This window comes from Lampetra planeri, chromosome 5 (genome assembly GCF_965212315.1).
Source record: "Lampetra planeri chromosome 5, kcLamPlan1.2.h2, whole genome shotgun sequence".
Classification (NCBI taxonomy): Eukaryota; Metazoa; Chordata; class Hyperoartia; order Petromyzontiformes; family Petromyzontidae; genus Lampetra; species Lampetra planeri.
This window is the reverse complement of record NC_136111.1, coordinates 4,522,315-4,537,971: the sequence shown is the minus strand read 5'-3', so window position 1 is coordinate 4,537,971 and position 15,657 is coordinate 4,522,315. Positions and strand designations below refer to the sequence as shown.

Below are 15,657 nucleotides of genomic sequence, written 5' to 3'. Positions count from 1 at the left end.
CTCTGTGAGGAGCTTGCCCGTAGTCTTAAAATGGGCTCTTGTCATTTTGTCAACGTTTCTGAGGGGTGGAAAAAAATGCGTTTTCTCTTTTGTAAAACTGGGGACAATTGACTTCGATTTTGTCACAAAACAAACCACCAGACATCCGCCAGATTGTTTCGCCGACGGCCATTTTTGGTCTGTAAATTTCTAAAGAATTATTTTTGTTGAGGAAAAAAAAGTTTTTCATTCCGCTTAATTGGTGTAAAAGCTTCTGCCCAAACATGTGCAAGTTCATTCAATTGTGTTTGTGCGCATAGTTCTTGGACCCACGTTGGTGCCACACAATTAAGTGGAGTATGCATGGGAACATAGCTCCGTGTCGCACCTTATGCGATGGCTTTGCCTAAAGTAACACCGCAATGTGCACAACTCTTTGCTGGTTCCATGCCTGCAGCTGTCTCTGCTAAGGCGCTCTATAAATATAATTTAAGAAGTGTATACATGAGCTGGTCAAACTACAGCATAGTTTTTTCAATGATGCATTTTGAATGATAACCAACATTTGTAGTTGACTTCAAATGTACCTATGCTGTGAGTATCATTTAGTGGTGCCGCAGTGGTTAGTGCACTGGACTATGAGCCAGACTACCAGAGTTTGATCCTGGCCACATCTAACGTCAGTGGCGAGTGATATCCAAACCAGTCCAGAGCCCCCCCCCCTCCCATTTCACTAACCCGTACTGACCAGCATGGTGAAGTATGGTCAACCCATCGCAATGACTGACATGGTGGGGGGAAGGCCTTCATCCAGCACTGGATTGACAATGGACTCTAAATGTAGCATGGATCAACTGAACCCATTAGTCGTGGAGTAGATCAACTGAATACCACTGGGATGTAATTGAGGCACGGCTAACAGATGAACTATGGCAATGTCAAGTTTCTATCATGGGCCCAAGACCGCCAATGGAGATGAGCATAGCTTGACACTCATGTAAGCATGCAAATACTCAATGATTATATCTGCCACGTGGAGCATTTAATGTGTAGGAAGGCCTCACATTGTCACCATGTACTACTAGGCAGTGCCCATCTCGATTTGGTGACCCTTGACCAGGAATTACACATTGCTATAGCATTGACCAACCATTGTTGCCTTTCCACAAATGGTACTCATTTAATGAACCCCTGAAGGCCGATTGTGCGCATCAACCCCCTATCAGAATTTCAGCACAGGCTTACTTTTGCGTTGAGTGCTCTAACCACAGCACCACCCATCATGAGACGTGATATTGACTGTTAATAAGCGTAAATGGGCTCAGGCAGGACACGTCACTAGAAGGGGATCATGGCCGATGGACGAGGCTGGTGACAGAATGGCAGTCAAATGAGAAAACACACCCGAGAGGACGCGACCACCTTGGAGATGGAGCGTTGAGATCAGCTCATACGCAAGAAGCGACACGGGGATTGTGACATCGCAAGACCATCAGGAATGGTGATGGTATGTGGAGACGTTCATCCAACGTTCAATAGAAAGTGGCCAATGATGATGATGATGACGAAGGGAATGGTCGGAAGACAACTTCCAGCAAAGTATTATACATTTTAACCGAACTATTTAAAAACTAAACTATTTTTTTTTTACCAGGTAAGGCCCACAGCTATATAGCGCTCTTTCAGAAGTGACTTGACCACAAATGATAGCTCGACAAAGTGGCTTATGTGAAAATGTATTGCAGCCAAATACTCTAAAAGCATGTTCATATACATTGAGGGAAACACCGGAGCACCCGGAGAAAAATCCACCCAACCATGAGGAGGACGTGCAAAGTCCAAATATACAACAGGCGTTAGGGTCGAGATTGAATCCACGACCTCCTGCACACCAGGCGAGGGAGTTAAAATCTCGCCACTTGTGAAATGCATGGCGGTTTGTGGTATGCACATAACTTGATTCGAACAGTCGTAAAATGTGTTTTTGTTGTTTCTGTTTCTTGTCTCCAGGTGGCACTGGTGGTGGACTCGGTAAGGCAGGGCGATCCTCCTCATGGGGGTTCCACCTCCACCCCCATGACAGGGGCCACAACTGTTGCAGCGAAGCGCAGGAGAGACTCGGAGTGTGGTATGGCACTCGCTCAGCGGCTCATGCTGCTCGGCTAGCCTGGGTGTGGCGGTGGCGGCAGTGTGCGCATGTGATCTCGCACTTTAAAGAAAGGCCAGGGTTGGTGGATATGTGACAAGAGGTTTGTGAGATGTTGTAGAGCAATTGGGTGGGGTGAAACTTTGTGCAGACTCTGAGTATTATGTATGATGGATTTTGTCTGGGTACAGCTGGCTTTCTCCCACATGTAAAACATAACTCATTTTAAACAAATCGGTTATCTGGCTCAATGCAAGCCCCTCCTGAAATATAGTCCTGGTACTCTGACACTATCCTGGATAAAATAAATGTGTTATTTTTATGAGTCACTGTCTCCCTGATCGAGTGAGCAATGGTGTCGCACTCGTCTCCCTTCTTGGGAGCCCCGGTTTGCTGGTGTGGATTGCACTTTTTCACGACAGTGGAAGGCTTCCCATAGGAAGATCACTCTTTCTCGGATGACCACTGTTGAATTCCCACGAGGTGGTGCTAGTTTTATCGTACCCGCAGGAATGATAGGTTGAACTGGATGTGTCTCGGCCCCTCTTACAGCAGACCTTGCGGTTATATGATGTGCACTTGGGTAGAGGGCAGAGTAATGTGCGGCGGCATAGCGATGAAGTGTGCAGGCGGTACACCTGCACCGTGGCCCACAAGCCGAAAGGGCCGAGGCGGACAGAGGACCCTACTTAAATTATTGCACCCATGCCCATGTCAACACTGCTGCGCCACTGGTCCAGTGTACTGTCCTCGTCGTACGCATCGTTGCCTTTGACCCTGACGCATTGAGCGTGGGGTGAAGCTGCTGCTGTCGCTGTGCGGGTGGACGGGGGTTGCAGGCAGCGGAGTTGTGGCAGCGGGCTCCCCGGAGGAGGAGGATAGCGGAGCGAAGCGTCCGCGCGCGCCCAGCCCCGCGCCGCCGTGCTGGAACGATGATGACCAGGGCGTGCCCTGGTGGTTCCTGCGCTCCCTGCCACACACGCTCGACCGTGTCAGCACCGCCTCGTCCACCGACATCTGTAGCCGACGGGTACGCACTCGCACACGTGTGTGTGTGCGCGCGAGTGAGTTTAGTCGTATGTGGGAAGTGGTAGTGTAGCGGCGGTTAGCGCGCTGTGCTACGAACCTGGCGACCCGAGTTCGATTCCCGCTCACGTCCAACACCAGTGATAATTAATTTGAACCGGTCCTGGGCCTCCCCTAGGTCGACTCAGCCTCAAATGAGTACCTGGTACGATATGTAAAAACTTCGCCACTAGGGAGACAAAGGCGGCTAGGCGTGGTGTTGGCCACCCACCCCCTCATGTGCCGTGCCGGCCTTTATAGGTGCTCGCTAACAGCACTTGTCCCTACAGTCTGTTAAGGCTATACGGGGGATCTTTGTCTTTGTTTAGTAGTATGGAAAGCGGTAGTGTAGCGGTTAGCGCAAATTGATGCTCGCAATGAGTGGAACTGAGAGTTGTGGCCATTTATAAGATGAGTTCACACAGGACAGATCTAAGTATTATGGGTTAATATAGTAGATAAATAAGTCAACTATATGCATCATTAAACAGCACTTTGAATTATGAAACAAAAACACTTGCCTCTGCATGGTTTTCATAACGCTTCAAATGTGTTTTTACCCTCGGAAGTATATAATTAGCCAAGATAATGTTACATTCCGAGTTGCACGAGATGTCACACGGCGCATGACGTCACGGGGAAGAGAAACACGCACGTGGTATGTGATGTCATCACCTTGGCTGAAAGTGCTTTTTTTATTTCTGTTTGCGTTACCAAGTTTTGGGAATCGCTTTCATTCATTTGTCTGTGTTTTTTATATATATAAGGCAGCGTAAATATGAACAAAAATAAACTTATATTGGATCATCTTTAAGATAATCATCGTGACCCCCTACGAGACAAGAGCGACAGGCCGAGCTAATGTCCTCAGTCTTGGTTGGGAAGCAGTACAAATGATCTCTTTTCTTAAGGGAGTATCTTTACATTCGTTTGCGCAAGCAACATTGTCTACATATGGTTTCTGTTCCGTCATCCTTTGCTGTGCCCAGGGCTATGAGACGGCCGTGGTCACGGACTCGAGCGATGACCTGTGGTTCCTGGATGAGTCCAACTCGGACCAGTTCAGCGTGGAGTTCGAGGTGGAGTCCATCCACAGCGAGGACTACGACGGGGAGGGCGAGGACGGCGAGAGCGGGGAGCACTCGTCTGACGATGAGGTCTCGCGTCGATTCACAAACGTCCATAATATCACACGAAAGCAAAAATGTGGGTCGGTGTTGAGGCTGTGGGTTAGTGTTGAGGCTGTGGGTTAGTATTGAATCCGTGGGTTAGTGTTGAGGCTGTGGGGTTAGTGTTGATGCTGTGAGGTTAGTGTTGAAACTGGGGTTAGTGTTGAAACTGTGGGTTAGTGTTGATGCTGTGGGGTTAGTGTTGAAACTGTGGGTTAGTGTTGAGACTGTGGGGTTAGTGTTGAGACTGGGTTAGTGTTGATGCTGTGGGGTTAGTGTTGAAACTGTGGGTTAGTGTTGAGACTGTGGGTTAGTGTTGAGACTGTGGGTTTGTGTTGAGGTTGTGAGGTTAGTGTTGAGGCTGTGTGTTAGTGTTGAAGCCTTGAGTTTGTGTTGGGTCTGTATGATAAACTTGGTGGTGGGCCGGGTGGCTCACAAATCTTGAGCGCTAAGCTGACACCGTTGAGAATCCTGGGTTTGAATCCAGGCAGTCGCTTGTAAATCAAACCAGGTACTCAAGTGAAGTGAGTTGATGGCCTTAACCTAGTCGTTAAACCGAAAAAACCTAAGAGTATGAATCCTTGCAGTCTCGAAAGCTTCACATCTAGAGCCACTATCTGAGTTGACTTTTCTTTCATCTCGTTTGAGACGGGCAACCAGCACTCTTCCCTTATTCCATGTCTCTTAATTTCTGATCCGATTCAATATGGTAATCTCTGAGATCCGTCTCATCATCCTCGTTTCTATGGAGCACGTAATCTTCTCCCTTGCTTTTTGTGCAGTGACAGAAGGCTCATACAGACCTGTACATTAATTCTGGCTTTGTTACTGCATTATATACTTTACCCTTGAAGTCAAAATCCTCCCGTCACACACCATTGCACTGATGTTTCTTCGCAATGTGCTTACGGCATCAAATATTGGGGTTATTTGTACTCTCCGTTTGAGTCTGTATCATCAGTTTTTTTTCCTGAGGCCATGCAAATAATTGGAGTTGTCTCTGTTTTCCATATAAAACAAAGTAGGGGATATGCGTTTCTGAATTTAATAAAGATACCTAATAAGTCAACACATTCGATTTTATTTTTACAGACTTTTTTTCTTGTTCCAGACTGTTGGAACTGGTTCAGCGAGAACAATTTTGATGGTTTCTTTTCAAACAATTGTGCCCTCACACCCACTCCTCCCCAAAGTATGGGCTTGGTGGTGACAGTGAGCAGAAAGGAGTCTCGGCTCATTTTGTAAACAGCTTTGCGGCAATCCTAGCAGCTCATGACACTTTTTTCACAAAAAAAACATGTCGTGAGCGCCAAAACATGCCCGAGTAACCCTGAATAATAATAATATTGCGAACTATGTTTTTTTTCAAAGATAATAACCAACCATAGGACCGTGTCGTTTTTTCGCCATTGGCTTTGGCCACCAGCTACGATGACAATCTCCTCTTTGCTCTTGAATTTGAACAGTGAACTGCGTTTCCTTGTAATATAACAATATTTTGCAACCCTTGGTCTATCCACTATTTGAAGAGGGGGCTTCCCCACGTCATGTCCTACGTGGCGGTCCATTGACCATACCTCACGAAAATGTTTTTACTTCAGGGTCCAAATTTGGCAAGTTTTAAAATTACACGGCACTTTGCCGGGTTGGGATCACGCATAGCAGCAATCAACACACCCTACTGGCAGACGAATGTACCAGGTCACTCTTGCAAATGCGGTTATCCTTGTCTCTTTGAATTGTCACTTGGTTAAACAAAATCAACTTTAAACTTCACCACACTTGTTGGTATCTGTGTTGCCAAAGTGAGGGGAGGGGGGGTTGCCCAGGATGGGTTTCCGATATCACTCGCCACAGATGGTCCGTGAGATATTCGAAAAGTGACTTCATCTCTCATGATACCACACTGATGGGGCATTGGTATAATATTGGGAGGAAACTAAGTTGAAATTTAAATGAATGTTTTTCTAAGTAGTAGCTACTCCTATCCCAACGTTCGTGGATACCACACACAATACAATTTACATAAACCACCTTGAAAAAGTAGAGGGCCCCTTTTTATTAAACATGTTTCCGGTAGGGCTAATGCCTGTGTGTGGGTATGGCTTTGAGAGCTGGACTTTAGAAAGCAAAATCAACTTTTGACCTTTGAATAAAGATGTGTAGATAATGTTAGGTGTTTCAATGCAATTGGTATTTTTTTTTACGAGAGTGGCAGGAAAACTCAGACTTAATCAGGAAGAGATTGTGCCTCTGGCAGACCATGTGTGGGAGTACTGCAGCCACGTGCTGCAGGTTTCTTTGTGTTTGCGTACATGTGGTTTTGCTTTATTTTTTTCCCCCTTTACAAAAGTCGGTTATTGTGTTTTACGTGTCCAAAGTGGGGGGGGAGAACGGCACAGTTGGGCAAGTCTCGGCATCGCCTGGGTACTGTTTTCACTTTTATTGTTTCCCTTTCTTTGTGCGCCCAAAGGTTTACGACGTGACCGTGATTTATTCTGACTCCCAGTCCTCCTATAACGAGTCATCGGACGCAGAGTTTCCAGAAGAGGTAACAATATTTGTGTTGTTTTTAGTATGTTCGTAACTGTTAAACCTGCGCGTTTGTGTACCTTTCGTATTGAACCCGTTGATCCGAGTTCGAATCCTCGCGGCAGCCAACATCGGTGGTGAGTGATGTCTTGGCCTTCCTCCGTACCAACCCGCACTGACCAGCGTGGTGAAGGATGTCTTTTAATCCATCCATATATTGCATAGCTGCAGACTGTCTTAATTCCTTACTAAAATGACTATAAGCCAAATTATTAAAAGTGTTCGTTACTGAAAACTACCTAAATTTATAGACACTTGATTTTAAACAGGTGGATGTCATTTTGATGGGACTGACCATGTCATTGGATTTTGGAATTTTCACCACTGGCTCAAACACAAATCACCCAGCGCTTACTTGAGCTTGGAGACACTTGGACATTGACTTTGTTTCCAGCATAAAATTACGTGCAGGAAAACCCCGATTTATGTCTTCACCCTTTTGTCGTCCATAATTACCAATCTCTTCTATTTGCTTTCAAATTAATCCGCTGCACACACTTCATTCGTGGACCCGACGGTTGGTGATCACTGAAAGCTGCACCCTAGGGGGCTGCGAGGACTGAACTTGGGGAAACACTCACGTACAATGCCATATTGGTGATTAGTTTTAGAAGTAAGTTCAAAGATATCCCCACGAACATCTTTTCACACCGTTTAGAAACCTATATTCTTAGTTCTTTCGGTAAAGTCACGCAGAAAGGGAAGTAATAAAATAAGGGAAAAATATTGTTTATTTAATAATATTTCATATTCTTTAATTATTTACCTTCTATGTGACTTTACCGAAAGAACCAAGAAGATGAATCCCTGCAGTCACGAAAGCTTTAAATCGAAATTTTCTTTGACACTTGATAAATTTGCAGGTGAATGTCCTTGTCGTCGCTTGCGCAAGTAATGATTCAAAACATTGCCTGGGTGGTTTGGCCCATTGTTGAAGACGCAGCTGAAGGCACGTTCTCGCAAATTTTTTCAACCGAGAGGAACATTGACCAGCAAATGAATCCGACCAATAGAGTTTGCGTGCTCAATCGGGGCAGTGTTCATATCAACTGGTATTCAATGGGAGAAATTCCACATTCTGCAGGTACATTCAGTACAGCGAGCGCTGTTGGCTTTCAACAAAGTGCTACGCATTTCATCTCGGCAGATGAGGAAGAAAAAAGTCTCGACAGCAGGCATTGCCTTTCTGCCCCACAACTGAGGGTGTTTCAGGCTTACGGCCCCAAAATTATGACTAGCATAAAATACACAACTTCCCTTAAACCCGCACTGACCAGCGTGGTCAAGTAACCCTCACAACACGGTAGTCGGGACTAGACTCAAACTATGTAAATAACCGTAGACTTTGCTCAAAGTGCTCAGATGAGCATCGTGATGGGGCTCATTTGTTCGTGGCCCAGAGCACGTGTGGTAAACTCCACATTCCCGTACGGGAGGCTCACACAGCCATGGGACAACCACCGTTGACTGGCTGGAAATTTGCACTCGTTTCATCGACTTGGATTTGAGTTAACAATCTTATTGTGGGGCAGTTACTGTTAAAGGGTTCCAATAGTCACTTTAAAATCAGCATTCTTGTAACACTTTTGGTTTCTCGACTCCTAGGGAGGCAATTAATCTATTCACGAGACAGAATGAAAAATGTTGCAAGAAATAATACGTCTATGGGAATATCTGTTTAAATTGAACAGGACAAAGCGATATATAAATACTGCAATTGTTTTCACATAGATTTGCCTAGGCATATGTCCTGAAGAACCTTTAGTGATATCACTGCGGTGGATAATTAAAAGGTATGGCAATCACTGGGGTGGAATTACAGAAAGTCAATTTAATGTCCTTCCCATTAATGAAGCTTCCACCTCTTGTCAAACAGCCCACACGCAACCCTCGGCGCTTGGCTACAAAATAAAACTTTTGTAAGGAGTATAACTCTCTTAAAAAATGATCCAATATGAATGAAAATATATGATTACGTTGTTTTGCTGTTTGGGATTTGCCCCTTTGAATACTGGCAAACGTAGTCATGAGAATTTCCCAAAACTTTGAGACTCAAATCGAAGCAAAAATAACTTTGCGATTATGCAATCGCGTTTTGCGCTGAAAGCTACCCATCGGCTTCAGTCCTGTTAAATACATACCATCTGAAAAATGTCATGCAAAATGTCATTTAAAAAACACTAATTGTGGAATAAGTATTAACAGAACGTTGACGTGAATCCCTCGCCGCCCCTGCTTCTCGCACGCAGGATGGGTGGCGCTGCACCGAGTGCTCGGAGACCAACCACCCGATGCACGGCTATTGCCAGCGATGCTGGTGCCTCCGCAAGGACTGGCTTCCTGACGCTGCCAAGCAGCAGCAACAGGAGCAGCAACAGCAGCAGCAGCACACGACCACGACGACGACGACATCAACGTTGCCGACAACGATGGGGTCGCCCGCTGCGCCGAGGGGCGTCTTCACTATGCCGGGCATCACTACCGCCCTCTTGGAGGAAGCGCTCGCACGAAACATCGATTCGGACGACGGCCACGACGAGATTGACGGCAGGAGGAGCAAGAAAACGGCGAATGAGGAGGACGATGAGTATGAGAAGGAGTATGAGAAGGAGTATGAGAAGGAGTATGAGAAGGAGTATGAGAAGGAGTATGAGAAGGAGTATGAGAAGGAGGAGGAAGCAGGGGTGAAGTGGGGCCCATCGGGAGCGGCGACGCACACATTACGCTGCGGCTCGGAGGACGAACAGGAACCGGAAGAATACGAATACGAGGAGGACGTTGACGACGATGGCAAAATGAAGAAGTCCTCAAAATCGGAGGCGCTGCAGCCCGCCGACGCCGTTTCTGCCGCTTCCTCAGCTGCCGCGAGCTCCGCCTACGAGAACGACAGCAGAAGCGGCGCGGGCGGCGCCAACAACGCGTGCCCGCTGCTGGACATGTGCATCATCTGCCAGCACGAGCCCAGGAGCTGCACCATCGTGCACGGCAAGACGGGCCACCTGGTGACGTGCTACATGTGCGCCAAGAAGCTGAAGCGGCGCAATAAGCCTTGCCCCGTGTGCCGCAGCCCCATCCAGGCCGTCATCAAAACGTACCTGCTGTGAGAGACCCGGCACCGCCGTACCTCGCCATCGTGGGCTGGCACCGAATGCCCTGGCTAGGCCCTGTTTGCCGAGACTGCATTTGTGATGCTCTGGGAATCGCGCCATGATGCCCGAAAGCTTCTTTGTCCATCTGCTCCGTTTCAAAATACGCCCCCCCCACACCCCCTGTTTATTTTTTTATCTGGAAGTTGACACTGAAAATTTTATCAACTATTTAAAAGGTAGCAGATGTTTGTTGTTGTACAGATTGGATGGCAAAATAGCCTCAGTCAATTTTGATAGTTTTTTTTGGAAACTAAAGGATTCTGAAATTGGTCTTAAATGAGAAAGCGTGAGGATTACTCAGTGACTTTTCACCTTTAACCAACAAACGTTCAATTAAAGGTTAGCCCTCTACAGAAATTTAAACGCAGATGCCTTTTACCTGTATAAGGGGTTCTCGGTGAGCCATAGCCAGCTATAAACTGCCAAGGAGAGACCAGAGCGCTTTTGATGGGTTTTTACAAGGCTCCGCAAACCAAGCTATCAACGGCAGCTATGACCTCGCAAAGTGTTACAGGCCCAGGAGATTACAGCTGCTCTGTGGGGATCCTGAAAGTTAACAGTGGAGTCGTAGTAGATTATGTTAACCCTATTTCAGTGGTATGTTTACTGACAATATGCTTAAACCTTTTTTGGCTGATGGGCCTTCAGAGATGGATTAAACAGTCCAATCGTATCACATGTTTTGTTTATAAACTCACTGAAGCAAATTTAGCATAATCTATGAAAGGGTGTCGATCTTAAGAAACAAAAAAGTTGAATAGACGCATTCAAGTTTTGCGACAACTTTCTCGCTACAGAGCCACATCAGACTTGGCGTGCAAAGGTGAACAAACAACAATAGCCTCCATTCCCCTCTAAGTGGCGGTGACGTCACGACGGCACTTGTGCCAGGTTGGGTGCACTCCGAGAAAAACACACACCCACGCGGTAAGTGCCACAGACAAACACATGTGCTCGTGCATGTGTGATCAGAGGGTGGGAATTGAGGGGAGAGGAGAAAGCAGTGATGCGTCCTGTATTTTGGTGACTCGATTTTGGATTCTCCACTAAAGCCTGAGAGCTGTCATTGAAATAGGGTGACTTTGTTGGAGCAAGTCTTTTTTTCTGGTGCTGCATTTGCCAGTGGTCCTTTGCGAACTCGACAAAACAATTCAAGTGAAGAAGAAAAAGAGAAGAAAATAAGATTTTTATTGCAAAAAATATATAACCCACCAGTGTTGCTGTTTTGTTGTTGAAAAATACTTCCAGCACAGTAACGATGACGATGAAATCTCAAGTTGCGTTTGTTTTATATTTTGAATTATTTTTTTATATCACATAGAGTATATATATGATTCCTCTAATCTAAATTGTTAATTCCCAACGACCCAGCAGTTAACGTGGAGTCAGTTTGTCGCTGCTCGAGTGTAGATTATGCTCGTGTCGGGAGCGATGATTATATCGCTTGTAAATTCTGGTCTGAGCGTTTTTTTTTGAAATCCCAAACGGGTGGCTCGTTCAATCCGGCTATTAACTCCGATCGCAACCGGAAGGATCTTGGCGAGCCTAGAGAAACATGAGATAACGGCGTGACGTGATGTCTCTTCCTTTGACACACCGTGATATCAATCTTGCTGAAATTAATGAATGAACGTTTGGTGGTGGGATGTTGAGCCAAGATATGACCTTACAATCATCACTGACTCACCACATCGACAGAGCCCTTCCATCGCACCATCGCTCGAAATAGTCCGGTGTAACGTTGGCATCACATCTTTGTGCGATGGTCTCGGTGACAAATGCTTTGTCGCTGCTTTGTGTAGTCTTAAGTTATTTGATTGATAACAGCAAGGCTTGTCATTGGTTTTGTTCAAGGGCCAGAGATTTGATTTGACGTTAAATTTGACTTGATGTCCCACCAGTGGCAAGTGTTATCATCTCACGTGTGCTCCTGTGTTATCAAATGTCTCTAAGACTCCCCAAAATTATTTGCTCGACAGTTAATAGTTCATTGCGGTTTAGAATGGGCGAGACTTTAGAAAAGAGAAAAAAAAATCCAGCGTCATTCTGTGAAATTCGCTGTCTATGAACTGGGCTTAATGCCATCACCTGTTTTTGCATTTGTATTTTTCCCCCGTGTTATTGGCAATATGAGATGAGGAGCTTAGTTGCACTTTACAATCGCTTTGTCGCCCTTATGAATATCTTCGTTTCAACAAAGCAGCTGCATATGGCTTTGTGAGCAATGGTGTTGTCAGTGCTGCGGGAATTAGTTATGATGTCTTGTTACTTTGTTTATGGAAATTCTCCGATATGTCCCCACAATCGACAAGAGGTCGGAAGGCCACCATCCAGCAGTGGATTAGGTGGGAGCTGAATATTTGTTATTTAAATCTTAATGAGGGGGAATAATCAGTCAAGTATCTAATTTCCTCAGAAAAAAAACCCCCTTAGTTTTCCTTACTAATCCCGAAACTTGCTTTTATTGTGATCGATCATTTTTTGTTGTTTTGTGTAACGCTAATTTAATCTTTGTGTCCATTTCAGTTTTTGCTTTGTCAGTCGGTGAAAAGCAAATCCTTAATCGTGAAGCAAAGTTTTACCCGTCAACTTCACTCGGCGATATTACCCTTGTCCGAGTGACCTTTGAAACAAACAGCAGCTTAGCTTAATAGGCTTCACCGCAAATAAACTCAACTCACTCGGGTAGCTTTACAAGAAAGTTGTTCCATCTGCGGTCGAGTTGGAAGCAAGTTACTTTTGACTTGCCAAGGATTTTAACAACACTTGAATTGCGCCGTACATTTGCGACTACTTTGGTGTGCTTTATCACCAAAACCGAAACTTGATAAAAGTCGATTCATTCCAACTGTTGAGACAACCTTATGAGTAACGTGACTGATTTGTGACATCACGCATTGGCAACGATGAGCGATTTGCTTCGTCTTTACATGTTCCCTACTTGGGTTGTGATTTTCATTTATTACTTCCAACACAAGTGCGCATTTTTGTGGTTCGGATACAACTGCCAAGTGTAATTATTGTGAAAATGTTTTCCCAGTTGGCAACATGTGGCTTTCCCATTCACCACATTTTGTAAACAATATGATATTGAGTTTCATGATCACTGCCAATGTTTGCAAGTGTTTGATAAAAGAAAATATATATATATTAAAAAGTGCTTCATTTAAGATGGCTGGATTGCAACAAAAGGCTAATTGACTGTCAGGGTCCCAAGTCAGCAGCGCTGATATCCTGGTATAAAATTGCCTAGTTCCTGTCACAGGTGATTAAACTAGGTGTGTAAGGCATGTTGCAAATACATTGTCTAAGCCCAGTCGCCAATAATGACTGCACTTTATTATTTTTTTCACTTAATTTGTACTACTTACGCTGTGGAGGCTAAAGTTTAACATACTCGATTGCATGATTTACATGCCAAAAACCATCCTATAAAGATACTTTTTTCTGCGCCGTCTAATGTTGGGTCCGTGGGGCGTTTTGAAGTGATATGCTGGTTACAATTTCTAGAGCCGTGCCTCGACATGCCTTGTAATCTATCACATGGCTTGCAATATTATCACATGGCTTTTTTTCATGGTGTGACAATGGGGATTAAACTAGTGGAAAACATGTAGACACTTAAGTGCTTTCAAATTGAAAACTAATACCACCAGTGTTTATTAATTACATTGTATCAACGTTAAGTTCAAAGGGCACTCTTCACAGGACATATAATCGAATGAGTATCTCTTCGCTACATGGCGGCTACTGCAGACCCCTATCACATATCCGGGCTCAAAATGCAACAACCAGGGGCATATAGTTCCCCGACTCGCCAGCTATCACATCTAGAGGGTGGGCCGAACGCGCAAGGCAGTGTTATGATATTCATAGCACTAGGCTGCGGAGAGGTTGAGGCTGATGAGCTCGGTTTTTCCTACCAATGTCTTTTCAGTGCAAAGCAAAGTTGTTTGTGCTTTGCAGCCGACTGTTTCACAACCCACATCAAACCACCACCACCACTGGTGCCATCGCCTCCGCTCACGGTGGAGCAGGGCCTACTTCAGTCACATCACTGTGTTGATACGGTGATGAATATTAGGAGCAGCGTGAAGTGTGACTTTTGACAAGCGGCACCGAGGCTCGGTTGTGCGTGTAGGGCACATTTCGTTGGCCAAGGGAGTCTGTTCCACCCTCCCGTGTGGTGGCTACTCACTGCCTGGCACAGCTAACCACCATCTCGGAGCTGGAATGTCTAGTGGCCCTTGCGGATTTGGTATAAAAATTCAACGGCATGCCCCCCCCCCCTCCAGTTTGCCTCTTAAGTTTTAGTGGCCGTTGGCAACCGCTCGTTATTTATTTACGAGCAGCCCTGAATTGAAAAGTTCCGCTTGGTGGAAAATTATTGCACACAGGTTGCAGACAATTCCCACAAAAATTGGCTTAAATGGTTTTTACTGCCGAAATGTGAATCTGACCTAGCATCAAGTGGTCTCCATTGCGTGGAAATTCTGCCTACAGGGACGGCCGCTGTTTTTTTGGCAGACCTAGAGTCGGTTATAATTACGATTACAACAACAATGTAAAATAATTAATTGCATTGTCTTTGAAATTAATAACGAAATGCGCAATTACAATGCTATTTAACCCCCCCTCCCCCAGGTTTGCTTGAATAATAATGAGGCTGTCAACCCTGCCATGGATTTGAACTCGTGCTCAGACAGCTGAGCCTCGCTGTTCTCCAAAGGTGGCTGTAATCCATTATTTGATTACATTTATAATTATGATACTGGTGGCATTTACATATATGTATAATTTAATAACCAATGTAAGTAGGATTTGAGTATGATGAAAGGTAACGTGATTGTGATCTGAGGGGCACGTGTTGTAGAGGGTTTGCGGTGGCGCTTGTGCAGCTTTATGGAAATAAATCCAGATTTTGAAGTGGATAACAATGGTGTGGTTTCCTCATCGTGATCATCAGTAAGTGTTGTACCCGTGCATTGATTTATACTGGAGGAATCAGATGAGCTATAACGCTCGTCCTCACAGATGTCCAACGTACAAATTGTTCAAACAAATTGTGCTAAGCCAGCGCTTTTGGCTTGTGGATTGCACAATGAATTGTGGGCGCGAGACTCCAAACCTGCTGATCTGAAAGTGGGGCATTGGTGGCAGTAAAACAAGAACGGTTTCTGACGTTTCGTGGTTGGATTTTGATTGTTATCTCCCTCTGTGCCACTGCTGTTCTTCTAACATGCAGAGAGATCTGTAGTCCGGTAGATTTCGGAAGATCACACTCGAGTTTGATCCCCACTCGGGGAGATCAGCCATCTAATGTGCAGGCGTTGAAATTGCAACGTGGCCTATAGGGGTCAGAGGTGCCCAGATGCTGCCCTGCGGTGACATTTGGGGGGTGGGGTGGGAGTGGCATTTCATTCCTTGCACCAAGGCCCATGCACACAACGCTACACCACTGAGACGATCACGGCAAGAGATACGATGAAACAATGGTAGAGTATCATGTTCGAGGCCTCGTAAGAACTGGGCTCACCGTGCACATGTTACACACGTG

The 15,657-nt window shown here is 45.4% G+C and overlaps 1 protein-coding gene across 3 annotated transcripts in view; it reads left to right on the top strand.

Annotated features, from left to right (window-relative positions):
* MDM2 (MDM2 proto-oncogene) overlaps positions 1-15,031 on the top strand; it is a 35,684-nt gene extending 20,653 nt beyond the window's left edge. For all 3 annotated transcript variants that reach the window (XM_078594171.1, XM_078594172.1, XM_078594173.1), the window contains exons 7-11: positions 1,990-2,107; positions 2,965-3,155; positions 4,180-4,347; positions 6,833-6,910; positions 9,201-15,031. In XM_078594171.1, the coding sequence (XP_078450297.1) occupies positions 1,990-2,107; positions 2,965-3,155; positions 4,180-4,347; positions 6,833-6,910; positions 9,201-10,055 (1,410 nt within the window). In that variant the 3' untranslated portion in view covers positions 10,056-15,031. The remainder of the gene's footprint in view (positions 1-1,989; positions 2,108-2,964; positions 3,156-4,179; positions 4,348-6,832; positions 6,911-9,200) is intronic.
* The last annotated feature ends 626 nt before the right edge of the window (positions 15,032-15,657 follow it).